The 22,210-nt window shown below is 37.2% G+C and overlaps 1 protein-coding gene across 1 annotated transcript in view; it reads right to left on the bottom strand.

The window, feature by feature from the left end:
* Positions 1–659: 659 nt before the first annotated feature.
* The window catches only part of LOC116846856 (zinc finger CCCH domain-containing protein 13-like), a 38,612-nt gene continuing 17,061 nt past the window's right edge, over positions 660–22,210 (bottom strand). Inside the window, exons 15-29 of the mRNA XM_032821208.1 lie at positions 21,048–21,059; positions 20,511–20,600; positions 17,155–17,277; positions 14,985–15,155; positions 12,564–12,727; positions 12,015–12,209; positions 10,998–11,807; positions 8,993–9,142; positions 5,899–6,405; positions 5,512–5,734; positions 2,862–2,950; positions 2,546–2,784; positions 2,299–2,460; positions 1,703–2,196; positions 660–1,619 (exon numbers count right to left, since the gene is read on the bottom strand). Coding sequence (XP_032677099.1) covers positions 1,407–1,619; positions 1,703–2,196; positions 2,299–2,460; positions 2,546–2,784; positions 2,862–2,950; positions 5,512–5,734; positions 5,899–6,405; positions 8,993–9,142; positions 10,998–11,807; positions 12,015–12,209; positions 12,564–12,727; positions 14,985–15,155; positions 17,155–17,277; positions 20,511–20,600; positions 21,048–21,059 — 3,642 coding nt within the window. The 3' untranslated portion in view covers positions 660–1,406. The remainder of the gene's footprint in view (positions 1,620–1,702; positions 2,197–2,298; positions 2,461–2,545; positions 2,785–2,861; positions 2,951–5,511; positions 5,735–5,898; positions 6,406–8,992; positions 9,143–10,997; positions 11,808–12,014; positions 12,210–12,563; positions 12,728–14,984; positions 15,156–17,154; positions 17,278–20,510; positions 20,601–21,047; positions 21,060–22,210) is intronic.

Here is a 22,210-nt window from a genome sequence, read left to right as displayed (position 1 = left end):
GAGACCTCTCGTCTGTGAAAATAAACGTAATCAGCAATTTTAGGTAGATTCTTTACGCGATTAATAATATGCTATTATTTTCGTCAGAATTGGAATATATGTCGACAGATCTATAATTCTTTGAACGTGTTATTTTAGTATCTTAAAAATAAATTAATCTTAAAAATAAATTAATCTCAAATATATATATATATATATTCATTTACTTTAATTTAACTTTTTAATAATTAATAAATTAATTAGTAAGGATTTCTACGCAATATCCAGTGAGGTTTATTTTTCAAAAGTAATTCGTAACTGTTACACATTTTGAAAATTAACTTATTATTGTTACTCAGGAAAACGAGTCGCATGACAATTTTTGTTACTTGTTTCACCCAGTTCTCTTTTTTTCGGTTCGCTATACCATCCATCTTATGTAAATGTATACTACATATATAAAATAATGATAAAAATAATGAATTATGATTACTACACTACTATTAAATATTTTTACTGTTGTCGTTACTAATAAAGAAAAACAATGTCGTCACTGAAGAAAAAATATTATTAATAGCGTTACTCTTCGAATGACGCATTATTTCTCAACCCTAGCAAAAACACAGACAAAGAGGAGGTTACGTGGTTACAAAATACTCACAAATAAAAAAGCGGATATATATAATTTTCAATGCTGTGTATTTTATCTTTCAGTACTAGAGAATATACGTGAATTATTAAATAAGCTACATCACGTATGCAAATTCGGTATGACGACTCTGAGGTCTAGAAGAAATTAGCGGTTCACTGTAAAACAGAAACGATTATATTATTCGGGAGCGTGAATTCATGCGGGGATAGATGTTTCATAGTTCTTCAGCTTGTGTAAGTTGCTGTAATATCATCACATTCATTGCGCTATTTATTATTCTTTCAACATTGGGCCGAAAACTAAGCTTTATACAAATAAAACATAAAACAGATCACCGTATATACGAGTTCTCAATCCACTTAATCCTGCTTAGAAACCTAAGAAGGGGCTCGTATTATTATCACTACTTCTCATATCTGAAGAATCTCTTTAAATTCTTCAGAAATGTAAACTTTATCATCAGGCATGGATAAGCATGTTGCATCTGTTTACTGATAGTGAAAATTGCCATATAATTACGGCGAGTTGAATACAAACTTCAGAAATAGAATGAAATGGCAATATTCTTCGCGCGAGCACATGTGAAAACAAATTATCTTAACGTCACGAATGTCGTTCCATATTGTTACGAAGGGATTGAGTGATGTATAGAGAAATAACAATCCAATCGATACTAAATAAAAGTTCATATCTGTAACACGCAACAAAAGTATCTCGCATGATACACATGTACGTGGTGCTTGACACACACTTTCAGAAATCACACATTAATGTCTCAATCACTTCGTTCAATGCTGTGTCCTTTTTTCATAGACTTTAGTGCTTTCTCCCGAAGTTTCTTTTCCAGTTCTTCGGTGTTACCTTCACTTACGTCAGATTCATCTGAATCCGCGACCTTCTTCTTCTTGTGCTTCCTGTGCTTCTTATGCTTCTTGTGTTTCTTGTGCTTTTTCTCCTTCTTCTTCTTCTTTTCCTCAATTTCGCTCTCCTGAAAATATCATGTCAAGTCAATGACGAATATATAAGAAAAACAATTGATTAATAAGTTTGTTATATGCGTCACGTCATTACCTCCGACTCGCTGGTGCTGGTTTTCGTTTTTTTCTTACGCTTCTTTTTCACCTTTTCGTCGTCAGAACTGTCGTCAATCTTCCTTTTCTTCTTTGCGTCTTTGTCCGCAACATCGTCCTCTTCCGAGCTGGAGTCGCGCTTAGATTTCTTTGATTTTGATTTAGACTCGTCCTCGCTCGTCGAATCCTTCCTCGACTTTCGTGATCGAGACTTTTCGTCCTCTGATGAAGTATCCCGCCTCTTTTTCGTCTTCTTGGGCTCCTCGTCGGAACTCGAGTCCTTCTTTGCCTTTCGAGATCTCGATCTATCCTCTTCGTTCCTACTTCTTTTCACTTTCTGCTCTTCCTCACCCGAGGATGAGTCCTTTCGCGATCTTTTTGATTTCTTCATGTCCTCTTCAATATCTTTCTTTGAGCGCTTGCGCGTGTCATTCTCAGCGATTTCGCGTTTTCTACTGTCCTTTCGATCTTTGCTGCGATCGTCCGTTGAAGAATCTATTAGAGAATAACAGGAATTGCGTTTATATAAATCACATTGATTTTGTTAGTCACAAACGCGTCAATTATCGATCAATATATTATTTGCGAGATACTAACCAGGTCTAACGATCTCTCGGGCTTTTTTATTTTTGTCCGAATGTTTTCTGTCGTCATCAGAATCCGAACTGGATTCTGCTTTGCTCTTGTCAGATTTATCTTCGTCCGTTGATGCTTTTCTAGACTTTCTTGATTTCTCAAGTTTCCTCGATTTTCTCTTGCCTGTGAAATAAAAAAAAAACTTTCAAGGAAATCAGACACTAAACATTTCTTACATGTTACCGATTAATTCAAATATATACTTTACCTTCAGCATCGCTATCTTCACTGTCCGTAGAACCATCGTGCTTTTCTCTCTTTGCTTTCTTGGTACTTTCCACGGATTTTTTAGATGATGCAGATTCTAACGGTTTCTGAGTAGACTTCTTGTCTTCCGCTATCAATTTCGTTGTTTTCAATGATTTGTCATCCTTCTTCAGAGGGAAAGCATCTCCAACGGGGAAACTCGCTTCTCCTATATTCGGCGACTCGTCTTTGTTATCTTCCCTAAAGATGAAACGTATAAAATTACACATATCAAGAATATATCGTATTATACATAAAACGAACAGCTTGCAACATACTTGATCGTCTGTTTAATCTTGGTCGCTGCTGCCACGATGTCTTCGGTCTTTTTGAACGGCGACGGTGTACGCGACAGACTCTTCGAAAACTAAAGAATTGAAAGAAACGGGAATCTTATAAGACAGATTATCATAACATAAAAATGTATGCATGTGTAGAGTATAAACCATTTCACGCCCGCTATATACATAACGCTATTCTTTGTGAGAATTTGAGTTTTTTTAACGAGATATCAATAGCGATAAAAAATCAGGACTTTTCGTGAACCAAATCATCTCAGACAACAAGAAATGGATAATAAAATTATTTTTACAGTCAATTTCAAGTCAATCTTGCTTTGAAGTTTCCTCTTTATAAAAAGTTAGTGCGCGTTAAATGAATGAATGTGATTTGTATCAAAGAGCTAAGGCCTCATTTCCCCGATGTTGATTGACTATCTCGACTGTCACGACTGGCTTTACCCGAGATTCGTGCCGCTTGCAGTTGTCAGACGGTGACAAGTCAGGTTGTGTTGTACACTTATGATTGTAGCTTGTACTATGTAATATTCATTTTAAATATAAAAAACGCTAAATAGCACGCGCTTATATAGTGCTCTAGTGACTACAGAAAATATATTAAACATTGAAAAGTTATCATAAATAATAATCTACCTAAGAAGAGACTAAGAAAAAATTGTCAACTTCTCACAAAGAAAAGCGCTACATAAATAGTAGGCGCAAAACAGTTACACACTGTGCGTTTACACACGCAACGTATTTACACACGTTCGTTGTTAGCGTTGCACATATGTGAGTGGCTGTCTCCAATATACGGAATAAAGTTAGAGACATAAGTTAGAGTAAAAAATAAAAATAATTTATTCCGCTTTCATGCCTATATATACTATATATACTAGACTTATTATGCTTATACACCCTTGTGCGAATTATTAATGGAATCAAGTTGAAAATTTTTCATTTTCGAGTTTCTTTTGTTGGCATCACTGTTTCATCATTTTTATATCAACTGTTTTGGCCGACCAGCCGATCAGCTGTTATCTCTCCACATGTTTCTGTCAAAAATCGCGATCTGTCTGAGTTTTTACAAGTTTATGCTGTTTTTCCTCATTTTGCCACAATCCGGTCAATTTTTCATCTTTGTGTAAGCCATGGATATCTCACCAAGGAAGAGGCAAGCTATTGTGACATTGAGTGAGAACACTTCCCTGACTCAAAGAAAGATAGCTAGTAAGTGTGGTGTGAGTCAAAGTGCTGTAAGTAAGATTTTCAAGCTGAAGAAAACCACAGGTTCATTTTCCCCACAAAGAGTTGGAAAATGTGGGAGAAAGAGGGCAACTTCGGCTAGAGATGATGCTTTCCTGTTAAGACAAAGTAAGACTGATCCAACCAAGAATAGTTTTGACCTTCAGAAAGATTTGGCAGCCACAGGAACTCAAGTTCATGATTCAACAGTCCGTCGTCGCTTGTTGGAAGGGGGTAGACCACCCCGCTGGCCAGTGAAAAAACAGCTGCTGACTACAGTCATGAAGGAAAAACGACTAATCTGGGCAAGAAAATACAAAGACTGGACTAAGGAGGATTGGAGAAAAGTTTTGTTCTCAGATAAAAGCCATTTTCTGATGCAGGGAGTGAGAGTGCACGCACGTGCGCAGAGGTGTTGATGAGAAGGTCTCTCCTAAGCACATTGCTCAATTTGTGAAACACCCTCAAAAGAAAATGTTCTGGGGTTGTTTCTCCTATTTTGGACCCGGGTCACTTGTGCCAGTGGAAGGGATGATGAATGGAGATAAATATATTAAAGTAATGCGTTCCAGAGTTTTTCCATTACTTCAGAAACTGTATCCGGATGGTTGCGGTGTTTTTCAACAAGATTTAGCACCCTGCCACACATCAAAAAAAGTAAAGCAATTCTTCACACAATGGTTTAAACGTTCTAGAGTGGCCAGAGAACTCACCTGATTTAAATCCCATTGAGAATCTTTGGGCTATTTGCAAAGGAAGACTCAGGAAGATGGATTGTACGACAAAAATCAAGATTTCTGCGCTTTTGAAAATCTGGTTCCGGGATGACAAGTTTCAACAACAGTGCAAAACTCTGGTTGACTCAATGCCTGAACGGGTGAAAATGGTATTAGACAATATGAGTGGGTATACCAAGTGATGAATTTGATTTTGTGATCGATATTTTGATGTTTATGTGAATAAAGGCGTTTTTTGAAAAAAATTGACTTGATTCCATTAATTCGCACAAGGGTGTAAGTGCTTTTTATGCTTAGATAAGACTTATTTAATAAGACTTATTATGCTTATATGCTTTTAAGTAAAAGAAATACTTCTGGTAAGAGAGTTAAAGTGTAAGCGATTTTTATTTCTTGCTCCAACTTACGCTAAGCTTACTCTGCATATTGTAGACGACCACTAACACATATATAGCATTGATAATTTTTTTTATGTCCACATAAACACACCAAACAAGTTCGTTTTACACAATTACATGAAAGATACAGGGCTAGGTTATGGGTAGTGCTTCCTGAATGAACCATGTCAACAACTAATATAAATATATCATAAACAAAATATTTATGATCATGTTAAGGTTACATTTGTGCCGACTGCGTCTCTGACGACTGAAATAGTTCAAACTTACTCTATGTCTGGTAACGGGAAGCGCGATTGTTTGAAGCTTCTTGGGAGAGACACTAGACTCCGGCTTCTTCACAACAACAGGCTCTGTCTTTTTAACTTCCTTCTCCGGCCGCTTAGCAGGTTCCTCCTTCGTCACTTTCTCCTTCTCTTTTTTTTTGGTGTCGTCAATGTGGTCCCGCTCTCTCTCCCGCTTCTCCTGCGACGTCTTGCGCTCGATTGATTTCCTGCAGACATAGAGGACAAACGTTTCTCTCTATAAGACGCCCCCGCTTTATCCACGAACAACGAACAGATTAGGCCACGACCAAACGTCGATTTATTTATCATCCATCGACCGCGAGAACCCCGTGTAAACGAAGTACCGTGTTCAAAGCGATGTTTCACTCACCTAAGTGACTCGTCCTCATTGCTAGAGGAACTACTCTCGCTACTTTCCGAGCTACTCGACTTAGATCGGCCATTGCGCAACTCTTTTCGCGATCCTGTATCAGGCGGTCTTTTAGCTTTCTCGTCCGTTTTCTTGTCTCTTGCCTTATCCTTGGCATCCTTCGAACGATCGGGAGACCGTTTCCCGTCTCTCGAACGATCCACCGATGATCTTTGATCCTTGGATCTCGATCTATGATTCTTCGATCTAGATCTACGATCCTTATCTCGTCGGTCTCTGGAACGATCCTGCCTACTCGATCTGTCGCGAGAGGAAGATCTATCGTACCTGCTCGATCGGTCCCGTCCATCCGGTGAGCGACGTCTGCTATCACGGTGATCGGGTGATCGACGTCTGTCGCGTCTCTCCGACGACCGTCTCCTGCGGTCCAGAGATCTCCTGCGGCGCCTGTCTCCGCCAGGGCTCGGTGATCTACGGCGGTATCTTGCCGGACTCCTGCGTGGTGGACTGTCGAGGAACAATCTTTCATAGAATCTTTCGTTTTCTACTAATAACGCGAGATGGCAACACTATTCAGTGAATGCCAGAGTTTCCGATAAGAGTCGATTGTTTCAACTTCTTAAGGTCGATTTCATCAATTCCGGTTACGGTCAAATCTGACTGAAGGTATCAGGATTCCAACTGGAAATTTTAAGGGATAAAAATAATGACAAAGTACTCATGTCTATCAGTTGGAACTCTGATACCGTCCGTTAGATTTTGACCGTAACCGGAGTTGGTGAATCCGGCTCTTAATGAGCTACCTAACAGTTAAATCATGTATTTGTGTTCGTTTTTTTCAAATTAGACAAAGATAAACATACAGAATGTTTGATAAGAGCGGCAAAACTCAAAAACTTAGGATAATACATAAATTGAAAAAATTTGTACACATTATGCATGATATAGACTGCGATGCTTTATTATTAATAAGTTGTCCAGTCGCCTCCATTATCAATAATTGACTGGCATCTCCGAGGCATACTTTCTACTAATTTTACAGCATAATCTTCAGACAAAGATCTCCATATAAATCGAATCTGTCGAATTAACTGCTTGACGGTCCATATTTTCTTTCCTCGGAGCTTAAACTTTATAAGCGCCCAAACATTTTCAATTGGATTTGCATCTGGCGACTGTGAAGGCCAATCCAGTACGTCAACGTCATTTTCTTGTTTCCACGCAGTACAAAGTCTACTCCGATGTTTCGGATCATTGTCCTCTTGCAGTAGCCAATTTTCATTTTTCCTCGTAAACCACCTTTGGGCAGATGGTAATAAAGCTCTCTCATATATTTGGACCATTTTAGCAGCATCCAAATTTTGTGTAAAGATGTGTAAAGTGCCAAATCCCTGTTTTGAGAAACAGCCCCAGACGTGCACCTTTACCGGATGTTTAACGGTCCGCTCGATGAGTCTATTGGCCTGGGTAGACCAGACACGTCTGATAGAAGACTTTGCCCAAAACGAAGCTTCATCTGAAAAAATTACGTTGCCCCAATAGCGGTCCAAATTTTCTTTTGCCCAAGCAAGTCTTTTTTCGACGTGTTTTTCAGACAGCAACGGTTTCGTTATCGTGCTTCGAAATTTCACTTTATGAGCCAGTAAACGTCTTCTTATAGTATGACATGATATATTTAGACCCTTTTTAAGTAAAACCGCTTGCCCGCCACGCAATGATAAACAAGGATTCTTCTCAAACACCCGTAAAATCATTTTGTCCTCCTTTTTCGTCGTTTTCTGCACAGAGCCACGATCCGGCAAGTCATCAACGTTTTTGACCTCGGAATAACGTTTCACCCACTTACTCACAAACGCCTTAGACTTCTTCATATACTTAGCAGCCGCTCCGCGCGACATTTTTGGTCCTTTCGGATGCGAACATAGAAACACAGCTTCGTAACGTGATGCGTACGCGGCACTCATGTTGAAATACGCCCTTTTGTGACGAAAGTCAAACGATAACTAAGGCTTTCTAGACAAAGCATCTTGGGAGAAGAGCCCCGCTATTGGCTCGCGTTCATATCCCCCCTCTAACGGTTTCGAGGAAAAAGTTTTGCCGTACACGCTCTTATCAAACATACTGTATGATTTAATTGTTAAACAACTTATCAATAAAGTGGAACAATGGGCCCTAAAAGTTAGGACACCGTCCGCCATTTGCACTCCGTCTGACACAGGAGGATCCACTTGACGCTACAATTGCTTTGAAAAGCCGTATAGATCAATCATAACCGTTCTTTACGCGCTCCAAAGTTTTGTAGCTTCAAGTCAATCTTAGTCCGTAAATGAGAGAAAACTTGCAGCGTGATTGTCATTTCAGTCTTAGCTTCTTTCTCATTCCTATTAAAGTCTCACTCTCACTCACGTCAGGGGGAATATTAATAGCAAACAGGACGCGGAATCAAGAATCATCATACGATATCCTGACTTTTACTAGAGGAACTCTAGTGAATAGTAGAGACTCTAATCAGAGTCTCGACATCGTCGACTTTTTCCGTAATTTTGTCACTAAAATGATCGAAAATGGCGTCTATACCTACTATATCTAGATAATCTCCAAGAAACCTTTATTAGGGCCGATTCTCCCAACCTCTCGGTAAGTTACTTAAATAATATGTTTGTCTCTGTCTAATTTAAAGAAAAAAACAAAGACTGACATTTAACTGTCAGATAGTTTACCAAGAGATTGGAACAATCAGCCCTTAGTGCGATTTCTGGTATTACATAAATCGCAGTAAACATGACTATTCGTTGCGTAACAAAATTGTAAAAATAAAAATAACAAAGAATTTTACGTGGCAACTATGCCAGTAAATCCTGAGAACTGAGCATTATGAATTGATATCATTACGAAAATGTCAAATACTGTATTCAAAAAACATCATCGCATATGTACAGTTTATTTTAAATAAAGACTTATCCAAATAAAGTTCTTTATTTGAATAAACCACGATTCCATTTTCGATCACTTTAGAAATTAGATCAATCAAACAGTAAGACAGAGATATCAGGACTCTAATTAGAGGATCTCTAGTGAGTGGAAACACACTCACCTGCGTCTATTGGGCGCTCTGCGAACCGACGGTGGCCGCATACTGCGGCTGCCGCTATACCGATCCATCCTTTCCCTTTCCCGCTCTCTCTCCCGCTCCCTCTCGTGATCCCGATCTCGCCTCCTGTCGCGATCTCGGTCCAATGACCTCCTGAAAAAAAAAATTTTACAATTACAATCCAAAAATTTACAAATTGAATAACGATGATTTGTATTATAAACTTTTAAATACATTTTCTGATACATCTTCTAATGTATCTTCTAGTATACACTTTTAAAAATATCTTCTAAACAGTTTTTACAGAACGAAAAACTACTTATAAAGTTTTATTAGATTTAACTTCTGACTTGAAACCATGCTTTTTGCGGATTTGATTCCAACGCTCCGTAAATGTTTCAGTTCTTCTCATCAGAAAGATAGGCAATTCAATGGTAAGGTTGAGAGAGTTGCTTTTTAATCTTTTAAGCGCATACCGGGTTATTTTGACCCAATTTTTTTTCGAGCAAAATAACTTGAAATATGTAGTAATTTTTAAACGTAATACATTGTAATTTGGAAAACTTACCCCCACTCTCAAAGTACTATACCTGTTCCGATCCAAGTTTGCTTTAGTGTATACAGCAATCGAATATTGGCTAAAAAATGCACAACTTTATACTCTAGAATATAGTTTTTAAAAAAAAAACGAAAAATCCAAAATAATTTTGAAGCTTATAATCTTGACTACAAAATTCTGAAAGGATTTTCCTTAATATTAAAAAGCAACAAATTTTTTGGATTTTAGACGAAAATATTTCTTTCAACAATGATCAACTTTAACATAACTTTCACTTATTGAATTGTTTTTCTCAAAACTGACAATATTTCACAAAAATGTCACTCTTTAGCTTCAAAAAATGTCTGTTTTTCGCAAAAGTACATACTTTTAGGCCCAATCTATAATAGAGTAAGGAGTAGGAGTAGAAGTTAAGGGACGTCTACATTGGAAGTAAGCAGTAAGAAGTAGGAAGTAAGAATAAGAAATTGACCAATCATAGTTAATTATTCTTCTCACATTCAACTGTGGTTGGTCAATTTCTTACTCTTACTTCCTACTTCTTGCTATTTACTTCCAATATAGATGTCCCTTAAGACGAAATGGAATAATTTATTTTGCTTACTCCTTTACTCCAGCTCCTTACTTCAGCTCTTACTACTTAATTCAGGCTTACTCCATATGACGTAGACGGGCAAACTTTTATTGGAATAAGGGAGTAAGCGAAATAAATTATTTCCATTTCGTCTCCTACTCCTTACTCCATCTATTGTAGATCGGGCCATAGAAATATACAATTGAAAACATTATATTAAGTCAATTTGACTTGATGTGCATTTTATGGGAGTTTACAGAATTGTGTGCACTTTAAAGGTTAAAAATAACTCCTCATAATTACCGTTGCTTATTTTGAAAGATAACTCGTCATTGTTATACTTTTTATGTTAACTCGGTATCGTTATACTTTTTAGTTATACGTAAAAAAGCTATTACAATTTTCATGGAATTTTAGAGAACTTTTTTATGATTCCTTCCCATGTATATATGTTTTCAATATATGCAAAGTAACAATTATATTCGTTATCGTTATCGCAAAAACGTTATGTTATTATGTAAAACGTTATGCAAATACGTTATGTTATTAACGAGAAAAGACAACATCGTTGCCACAAATCGTCCCTAAAAACAATAATTTGTAAAAATAACAACATTACAAACAATATCTTACTTTCCAACCTTGTCTGATACTGATCATGTATATGGTTGCTCCTCTCTCTGATAAAGTGAACTAGGATGTTCGTGAAACGTTGGAAACAAATTCGTAATAAACGCGGTTCTAATCAGGAAGCCAAATCTAGCACATTCCTCAACAAAGCGGAAGCTTCAAACATATTCATGAAATTCACGAAATCACATTTTTTTTCTTGGATAACTCTGTTGAAAATGACTGGAGACAAATTTGTTAGTTACCTTCGATTCCTGTCGCGCGATCTATCGCGCGACCTATCTCGCGATCTATCTCGTGATCTGTCGCGTGATCTGCCCCTGTCGCGGTCTCTCTCCTTGGAGCGTCCCCGGTCTTTGCGCGGTGAAGGGCTTCTCCTCTTAGGAGCCGACTTTCTCTCGCGACTGGAATCGCTATCGCTGCCGCTGTCATCCTTATTAGTTTTCCGATAAGATCGCTTGGCTTGTACGCCATCCTTCTTCTTTCGTATCTCGAAATCGTTCTTGTCCTTGGCGCTTTTCTCCTCCTCGGATTCTGAACTGCTGCTTGTGCTACCGTCGCGTTTCCGGTTGGAACCGACATTGTCCTTCCGCTTGTCCGGCGATTTCGAGCGAGACTTGGAGGACCTCGAGTCGCTCGAGTCGGATCTCGATTTCCTAGTCTTGCTACGATCGTCGCTCTTGGAACGCGACTTCTTCGAGTGTGAGCGCGATCGTGACCTTGGCGACTTGGACTTGCTGCGCCTGGACTTGCTGCGATCTTGCGAGCGCGACTTCGATCGTCTGGACTTCGAATGAGATCTTCTGGATCTCGACTTGGAGCGAGATCGCCTGGATTTCGAAGCTGGCGATCGAGATCTACGCGTCTTCGAGTCTCGACTGGGTGACTTGGATCGAGATTTTTTCGAACGACTCGTCGGCGATTTAGATCTAGACCGTGATTTCTTCGCAGACTTCTCCAATGACTCCGGCGAGGGCGTACGATTATTCTTCTTTTTCCCATCAGCGATGCTCATCAATTTTGCTTGCAATCTTGATATCGCAACTGCTGCTTCCCTGTAGAGACATGGAACACACATTAGTAGCAACAAGTCCAAATCAAACTGTCACATTATTATCCTTCCAAACATAATATTAACTCTAACATCAGAAAGAGCTCGGCTCTTATTGGCCATAAATATATTTAATGTAAGTTTATCCAAATCAAGTTTATATTTCATAGATAACTGTCAATATATCCAGGTGATGATTCGATTTACTTACGGCTTAGTTTTAACTGGCATCAAAGGTATTGCATTCTCCGGTTGCGGCGAGTCTTCCCGTTCGATCTTAACGTCGGGCATATCCTTCCCGTTATCTTTCAACGAATTCTTGCTCGGCGATCTAGAAGCGGACCTCCTCTTGCGACTCGATCGATCACGATCCCTATGTCGGTCTCGCGATCTACTCCTTTTGCTTCTGCAATGTAATACAGGACTTAAATATAAATGTGAAACATTTTGGGTATCACAATGTTATTCTTATCACTCTTTAAGTGCTGAATGTACAATTTCTTAAAATATATAATAACTAAAATATACAATGATAATGATAATGAAATAATATACAATGATAATGTTGTAACATGGTACTTCTCGAACAACAAAAACTTTTAAAAGATATCTGGAAAATAAGACACATTTTGAACGTTTTTAAGATATTTTTAAAATTTTGCTGTCCGAACTAATATCTGAGCGAAATGACAGAACTGAAAACTGTTTATGTATACATAACCAAAAATAAAAGCAAAACATGTCATCACAACAACAATACCTCTCACGGTCACGATCCCTGCTTCGATCCCTTCTACGCTCCTTCGACGAGCCGCGATCTTTCTCCTCTTTCTTCACTTTACTCTCGGCGTCATCCTTCTCTTTCTCGCGCTCCTTTTCTTTCTCCTTTTCCGCCAATGATGCTTGAAGCTTCTCTTGCTCTTCCTAATTCGATGTGTTACAACATAACGTAAATATACGTTCTGTGTGGGATATCGTATTTTAACAACTAAATATAATTAAATATAAATTGATCTGATCCATTTGGATACACTGAATATCTCGCTGAATGTCAAGATATAGCGATTCAATTGTTTATTTACTTTTGAAGCGGTTCACGAAATAAGAGCTTAAAGAATATGGTCGAGTTTTTTTAATTCACTGATGGATCCATCGCATGATGCGCAAATGCAACGTTTCGCTGTATTTACGCATCATGCGATGGATTCATCAATGAATTAAAAAACTCGCCTTATATGTTTGTAAAGTTGCGCGTCTTGCGTACTATACAGAAGCTAAATGTGACTATCGAAAATACTAGGTTATATTTACTTAAAGACAATAATTTATCCGGTGTAAATTAAAAAGTAGGAAAAGGCAATCCGAGTTCAAGCACAGGACTAATAGTGCTATATACTATATGGTAAAAACCTCCCTTGTGTTAGGAAATCGTGTAATATTTATTGAATGAATAATCAATATAAAACATACGTTTCGGCTCAACCATGAACTTTCTTCAGTGATAATAAAACTCAAGGTTTACAACACGAACGCATTACAATTAGTAAAAGACCAGCGCAAATTGACATGAATGTTAGTCGTAATATTAAAGTCGACAAGATCGTTACCGAAATAATATTAAGAAATAAATTAATATTAAGAAGTAGCCGTCACATAACTATAAAAAAAACATATAAAATAAAATAAAGCAAGTAAAATTGAAATATAATAAATAATTACAACTGAACAATATAAAATACCTTTGTTGAGTTCAGCTAAAAGTAAACCGATCCTGTCAACGATAACATCGCCACTTCTTCAAAATACAAATAATTACAGATTTATATGCCTAGCATTAACATTGCGGAACGACTTATGGAAGAGAAAGAAACCAAAACAAAGTTTACGATCTTGTCGACTTTAATATTACGACTAACATTCATGTCAATTTGCGCTGGTCTTTTACTAATTGTAATGCGTTCGTGTTGTAAACCTCGAGTTTTATTATCACTGAAGAGGGTTCATGGTTGAGCCGAAACGTATGATTGTTTTATATTGATTATTCATGTTCAATAAATATTACACGATTTCCTAACACAAGGAAGGTTTTTACCCATATAGTATATAGCACTATTAGTCCTGTGCTTGAACTCGGATTGCCTTTTTCCTACTTTTTGATTTATATCTTCGTTTGCGAGTTCTTATTTCTTTCTCTAAATTATCCGGTGTAGTTTTATGAATAGTCTGCATATATGAATTATTGAAGCTTAATGCACTACATGTTTGTACACAGATCTTATTATATTATTCGATCCAGAGTTGCAATTACTTTTTCAATGAATTATCGTGTGCACTTGACAATTGAGTCAATTCAATTGAAGACCGTTTAATTGATAATTGGTTTCAATCGAAAACCGTTCGAATAACGATTAAACTTAGTAAATTTAATTAAAAGACGTTTACTTGACAATTGATATGAGCAAATTCAGTAGATTCAATCGAAGATTGCTGGACGAATGATATGCTTAGTGCTCCTTTCAACGTAAGTCCTACTCAATCACGATGCCACGATGCTCTGAGAATAAATATTATTCATAAAACCAATTGTAACCTTGAGTAATAGAATGCTTCTCGATTGAGTCGAATGAATTTTGCTTATATCAATTAAACAGCCTTTAATTAAATTTGCTAGGTTCAATCGTCAATTAAACGACATTTAGGGGCGATTTTTCAATAGCAGTTTAAACGGATTCAAGTTTAAACTTTATTCTAACAATGCGTTTGTTTTGTTTAAATAGAGTTTAAGTTGAAATCAAAGTTTAAACTATCATTGAAAAATCAGCCCTTAGGGTCGGTTTTTCAATAACAGTTTAAACTTGGATTCAAGTTTAAACTGTATTCTAACAATGCGTTTGTTTTGTTTAAACAGAGATTAAGTTGAAATCTAAGTTTAAACTATCATTGAAGATAACCAGCCCTTAATCAAATATGCTACGTTCAATTGAACGATCTTTGATTCCCTTCGCTCACTTCAATCGTCCATTGAACGGTCTTTAATTGAATTCGTTGAAATCTATCGTTAATTAATTGAATTGAAACATATTTGTTCGAATCAATTATTAAATTGAGAAAAATTGAGATTTTCGCTCAAACTCTGACTCGATCATGACGTAGAGATGACGTAGAGGAAATTGATAATTACCAAACGCTTCTTAATCTGATCTTTTTTTTGTTGCAAGAAAGCCTCGGGAATGCCCGTAACGCTTTCCTGAGCGGAGACCAGAAGGTCCCACAATTCACCCATGAACGAACGGGCATTCCTGCCGTTCAGGAAGCCTGTGAGATTGATCTGCATTTTTCGGGGATCGGGGAACTGCAAAACACATAGCGTGCAAATTTAATTCTACACGCATAACGATATTACGAAGGGATTTTTTGGTGCGTCTAAATGAATCACGATGGCAAGAAAAAGAAAGTAAGAACAAAGAGAGAGAAAGAATACTGCGTTAAATTCCGTTTTGGCATCTCGACCAAGGAACAATCAGTATTCGTATCCCTACACATAATTTTGCTACTGAGAACTGCTTTTCCCCCTCGAAAAAGCAGATTATTTATTCTGTTATCGCTAAGCGTGCCTTACCACCGATGCCTCCGACTGCTCGCACACACCTTCGCACCTGCGTTATAAAAAGTTTATATGCTGAAGAGAAAGGACAATTGAACTGATCGACATGAGAAACGCTCAGGTAGCACACAAAATGCACCGATTATACCTGGTCGTACTCCCCTCTCATCGACTTTAACATATTTACACCGTTTAAGGTGCACATGTACACGTGTCTTCTCTCTGTTTGTCTGTCTCTGATCACGCTGAAACGATAGGGAAGCGTAATATCGAGTATCCGGCATGGGCTGCTCTTAGGCTGAAAGTCGGAGAAATAATGTGGTATAAAAGGATCACCTTTTCACCAACCTGTGGCATTGACAAAGAGTCAAACCAGTGTAGGGATACCTCCGGCGCCGTTTTCGCCTGAATCTCACGCCGTCGACACGCGACGCCGTCGATATGGGTAAGTGTGTCCGGAATATCGAGGTCCATCGCAAAGCGAAGCTTCGAAGCTGGTAACCACGAGGGTCAGCCGCCGGGCGATGTTTCGCTCATGGACGCGCGACGAGTCCGAGAATGTCCGAGGGAGCGTCTCCGCGACAGCGTAGCTGCGTGCCGGCGGACCTTCCGAAATAGATGCGCGGATGCGCCGGTTCGATGGATGGCTTCGCCGGCCAGGCGACGCGACGCGACGTCATCGTCAGGTGGCTGAAGATCCTCGGGCGAGCGAAAGCTGCCGCGAGCTTCCGACGGCTCCTCCTCCCACCGCGGCGGTGCTCACGATGCTGGCGAACTACCTCGCGTCGAAGTAGCAACGGCATGACGACGACGAAGAGTGCACGACACAACGGTGCCCGGATGATGCCAGCCAGTCGATTTCGAACGGCAACGTGCACCACTCCCGCAGGCTCGCGACGCTCCGCAAGGGACGCGAGAAGCAGCTTAAGCAGCAGGAACACACGATGCGACGGAGATATCGGGTCTCGGTCAGGAGGCCAGCGCCAATCCCACGGCGACGGCATGTCGACGGTGTGTTGCCACCACGGTTGCGACGACGTAGCTGCTGAAGCTGAAGATTTGTCGGCGGTTCTAAGGTGACGCTGAGATACCGACTGCCACCAGCTGACGCTAGGGTTGACGGATGATAGAAAGGCGGCCAATCGGATGTAGAGAGGAGCACACCCGAATGCCATTTGGACAATAGGGTTGAGCCCCACCAACGGTCTCTACTTATACTAACGGGGGAATTCAAACAGATTGTGATAAAAATCGATTTGTACAATTCGTTATTGCAGGATCAGCTACAGATCAGTTTTTTTTGTTTTGTTTCTTTTTGTTTTCTTTCCTCTTTTCTTTTTCGTTTTGTTTGTCGAAAGTGGATACGCTTGGAGAAGGCGAGGACATGTTGAGGCCGATCGAAAACGAGGATACTGGGGAACGATGAAATTTATGGAAATTAAAAAAAAAAAAAGAAAAAAGAAAAAAACAATGCGGCAAACAGCTAAAAGAATGCTCTGCCTCATTGCTTTGTGTTAATCAAACTCGGCACTGTCGCGTGCGAAGTTTGGATAGTGAGTTGCTTGAGAGTTCTATAAAAAAAACATAGTGCTGAAATAATGCATATATATCGATTTCCTATATGATGAGGGGAAAAAGCCAAGTGAAAACGCATCTGACATTATTGCTTTTTCTCGAGCTATTCCGCTAAATCTATTTCTAATCGAGTTGCTTAGTTGCGTTCGATTGAGTGCAATGCGTCTCTTACCTTCTCCTCGAGCTGATTATATACAAATTCTACCACAACGTCGTCTTCCATCCCCAAAATCTGCGTGATCTTCGTGGTGATCCATGGCTTGATCACGTCGAGTTTCACCTTGCTCATGTCGACCTGTCAAGTACATTAAAAAAAAACATTACAAAATCTCAAAGGAATACCACTTATTTCAGAAGAATCTTTTACTATCTGGTTTTCACAATGAAACAATCGTTAACCCTTTCGGCACGGTGGTTATTCATCGCACAGTGTCACTCACAAGTCATTGGTCGGGAAGAATAAATGCAAAAACGTTTATTTTTGCGCGAAGCATTTTCATATAATATAAAGTAATTACAATTATATGAAGGTTGTTAATTAAGGGGTTACATCAATCTAGCGTCCGAAAATTAAACGTATTTTTGGGAATTTTTTGTGGGCAAACAAAGAAATGAATCGAAAATCTGTTTGAAAGATTTTATTGTACATATTTTAAAGTGTATATTTAAATTTTTATGTTAACATATAAATAGCGGCGCTAGAGCCTTGTCAACATGAGCGTGTTTTTCGGGACGAGGCTCCGGGGCTTGCAACATAAGTGTCGCAAATGTTGATCTAGAACAAGAAACCAAAATTTCCCGTCATCTATATGCCAATAGCTAAAGAAGTACGTAGGATATTTTTAAAATATTTATTTTTACAGAAATGACATGCATTTAAAGAAAAAGTTTCATTTTAAATCCTAAAAATTTCGTCAAAAATTGTTTATAAAATGTGTAATTTTCAATACACCAAAAATCCCTTAAGTATTTCTCTAGCTATTGGCATGTAGATGATGGAAAATTTTGGTTTTTTATTCTAGATCAACATTTGTGACACTTATGCTGCAAGTCCCGGAGTCCCGTCCCGAAAAACACGCTCATGTTGACAAGGCTCTAGCGCCGCTATTTATATGTTAACATAAAAATTTGAATATACATTTTAAAACATGTATAAGAAAGCCTTCCAAAAAGATGTTCGATTCATTTCTTGGTTTGCCCACAAAAAATTCCCAAAAATATGTTTAATTTTCAAATGCTAGAGTGGTGTAAGCCCTTAAGTGAAAAGATACATGTTGATTTCAATTATCAACTAAAATAGATGCAACATGTGACTGTTTGGCAGTTGTCGACTAAAGTCAACAATCGAATCGAAAAAGTTGACGAAGTTAAATAAAATGAAATTCTAGTTTTTCTAGGAATTTATCGTTAGCACATATATAAAATGATATAATAACTCGATCTTATATTTATAAGATGACTTTCTTCAAGTTGATTGATTAAGCTAATAGATGATTAACTCAGCTAACAGAGTCGCAAACATAGAAAACAAGAGACAAGTTGTTAAAACTATAGCAAGAAATTATTATATTTTTTCCTTACATCTTGTATTTAAAACTCCTATTAATTAAATATTAACTGCTCTATTCTGTTAATATGCACAGAATGATTAATATTTTGATTATTTTCAAACAACAAATTACATAGTTAAAAATTGCTGTTGGCAATTCTGCCAGTTAATCGTCGATTGGATTATCTAATCTATACTATACTATGCTATTATTAGATTATTAGATAATCAGAATTTGAAGAAAGTCGGCCACAGTCTGACCTTATATTTAATATAAGATGTTTCTTAAATACTATCCAATATTTTAGGAATTGATCCTTGAAATTATTTTATAAAAAATATGTTCATATAAACATATTCATGGTCTCAAGGACTGCTTTAGAGACACAGGGTGTTTAAAATTTTATATTGAAGCACAACTATCTCTCCCTAATGGCTTTAACAAAATTTACCAGGAGCATTTTTTATAGATAATTAATAAAATAGTAATAATCTATATGAAATAATTGATTCCAATTGGTGCACACACAAGTTCGAAATAGTAACATGCTACCTACACTCTGTCTGTACACTTCTTAAAAAACAATGATTACAGGTGAAAAATAATGATACTCTATTTATTGGTCTAAACTTGAATAAAAAATCTCTTTTTGTTTAAAAACTATTAAGGAAAAACAATAATTTTATAATATTTTTAACACACTATCTCTATTTTTCTTTCTGAAACAGATTTTATATGTTTATACGAATATTTCTTTACAAAATGACTTAAAAAATCATTTGACTTTAAAAGTTAAAATGTTATGTAGTCTAAAAAATATTAAACAATACTTAAGAAATTAATTGACATGATACCCACATATCAGGATGATGTGAATGTCCATAGGGGAAACCATTTGTGAGTAAATTTTGTCTGCCTAATTAGGAGTGATTTTACTAAGTACTTTACTATTTTTGCTAAGTTAAAAGTATTAATAAGAACATCAAATAAAAAAATACACATATTATATACACATCAAGAACTCAAATCTAGTGGGATGTGAATTCAGTACAACAGCCAATATATTAAGATTGCATTAACTATCTTTGGTTGATATGTATTCAATAAAACTGTTCTTATAAACTAAGATTTAGCATCATATTTTTAATGGTGCATCAAGGAGATTCATAAATGTATTACTTATTAAACAAAATTATTGTTTTTATATATTTCGTAAAGCAATAAATATTCATTTGAAATAAAGTTGAAATAAATATATATGCACAATATTACAAACGCAACAAATATTTTTTAATTTTCCTTTTTAATGTGTCATTTATGCATCAGCTGATCTAACAATGTGTACAGGTAATAGAAAAAGTGTATAAGTGTGTCAAAATATACGTATATATATTTTTTTTAATATTACTATATAAATTACTATAAGTAAATATTTTTATAAATCATTTTTTTTGTATTTTCAAAATAAATTTTTAAAAAATTCTGCAATTTGTATTCAATATTTCAATATGATATACAATTGATATATATAAATTTATTTTCTTCCTGATATTTTAAATATATTTATTTTTTGTTACAAAATATATAGAAATGATTTATTTTTTTAAATCTTGAACTGGATATTATACTAAAAAAATTATACTAAAAAAATCTGAAAAAGAATTCACATGCATACATTATTTATAAATAAAATTCATGTTTCAAATTTTATGCTATTTTTAATGCTAATTTGCTATTTTTAGTTAATTTTATGCTATTTCTTGTTCTTTCAATATTTTTAAGACTATCTTAGGTTGCATTCCAAAATGTTCTTTTTGAGGAAAATTTTACTCAATACCTATAGTTCACATTACATATACTATCAAGTAAATATCGAATATTGAATAAAATTTCCTCAAAAAGGACGTTTTGGAACGCAACCTTAAAATCTGAGAATAAAGATAGGTTTTAGACTTAGAAAAGTAAGAATATAAGTTACCTTCTGTGTCAATGAATCCCCAAATTTCATTTGTTTAAGAAGTTTTTTCTCCTTGTCGCTGAATCTTGTGTCCTGCGACGCGGTTGTCCCCTAAAAAGTTACAAAATAATTTAAAATGCAGTACAATCAGGATTTGCCTTGACTACTATGAGTATTCAATTTTTCTAACCCATAAATCAGAAAAATGTGTTAATAAAAAAGTTTTTGCTATCCATCCATCTGTTAAAACTTGTTTTGTGTGAGAAATTATTAGAGATCAGAAACTTATCTTAAATTTATCAAAGATTACGTCACTAACTTAGAGGAAGAGAAATCACACTTGACTTTCTATTCATATATTTTTTGCTACATATATTTTCCTGTGACTAGAATGCATGGTTTTTGTATTACTAATAAGATTACTGTAAAATGATCAGTTTAATTATTTTACAAAACACAGAGTGGAATCGTTAGAACACAACTACGAATTTCATGCTATAAAAGTGGGATTACAATATATCAGTGACGAGGTAACAATATACTAAAATCTCTCCTTACTGTGTACATCATTCAGGCAGCGTGCGAGGGTCCGGAAATAGATGAAATATATCCAGTCGGCGACGCGCCAGACGACAATTTGCTCTCTACGACGAGAAACAAATGTATTGCATTACGGTCGCTAACTCGCGACACAATAATATTCAAACAGCGCGAATTTCCTCGATACCTTCGTAACAATCATATACGAACCACGAAACGAATCGATGCACTAATATGGCGGTTACGCCGTTAGTCACACATACCAGGCTATAGCGGAAATCTTCAGAACAAGAACTATCTTCAGCGCCACCATGCTTCATATCAGATAATCAGTCGACTATAGGCCGATTCTCTACAGCACATTGGCCTGGTTTACATCGGACACTTGATACGAATATAGGTGCCTTTACATGGGAGCATCGAGCGTCGAGCGTTAAAGCGGTAGCCAATCAACGTGCCATTTTTCGCAAGAACTACAAGTATACTTCTGGAACCTGATACGTTGATTGGCTAACGCTTTAACGCTCAATGCTTGAACGCTCCCATGCATTGGCCCTGTTACGTCCACGATAGATAACTATATAGGGAAATTTGAAAGTAGTGAAATCAGTGACTTACGTGGACGGTCAACAGAGTGATGGCTCCGCTTTTGGGTCACTCTGCTTTTCACCGAGTTTACCCTGGGTCTCCGGAACCTGGCGAAATGATTGATGAATCTGGCGAAAAATCAGCGGTGCTTGTTCTCCTGGCTCGGCCTCGGATGTTCCGATACTACGCGGGTTGATGCGGCCCGCGATTCAGAATTTTGATTTCGCAACGTTTGAAATATGAAGGGTAGGCAAAAGTAATTGCAACACAGTCGGATTTTACGACTAAGTATAATATTCTGAATAAGTACACGAAAGCTACCAGAGACTAATTATGAGAAAAAATAATTGCCTTCTCTACAAATGCGCGCGTTTTATATGTCGCTTTGTCGCTGAGAGTCGTTCTCCGATTGGTCCATGGAGTTATGGCGAGGGAAGAGATTCATTCCTTTGCATGATGTCACCGCGTCGGTGTCCTGAGTGGTGTTTGGGATTCGGCTTTCATGCTCCTGTTTATGTTAGCTTATCGCACTGAGCGATAACGGTTTCTTTAGGTCGATCCGTCGATTTCAAGACTCTCCAGCAGCACACAGC

Source organism: Odontomachus brunneus, unplaced genomic scaffold, assembly GCF_010583005.1.
Source record: "Odontomachus brunneus isolate Ranch 3 - 2012 unplaced genomic scaffold, Obru_v1 Obru_scaffold_071, whole genome shotgun sequence".
In the NCBI taxonomy this organism is placed as follows: Eukaryota; Metazoa; Arthropoda; class Insecta; order Hymenoptera; family Formicidae; genus Odontomachus; species Odontomachus brunneus.
The sequence above is the reverse complement of the archived record's forward strand: the minus strand, read 5'-3'. Positions and strand labels throughout refer to the sequence as shown.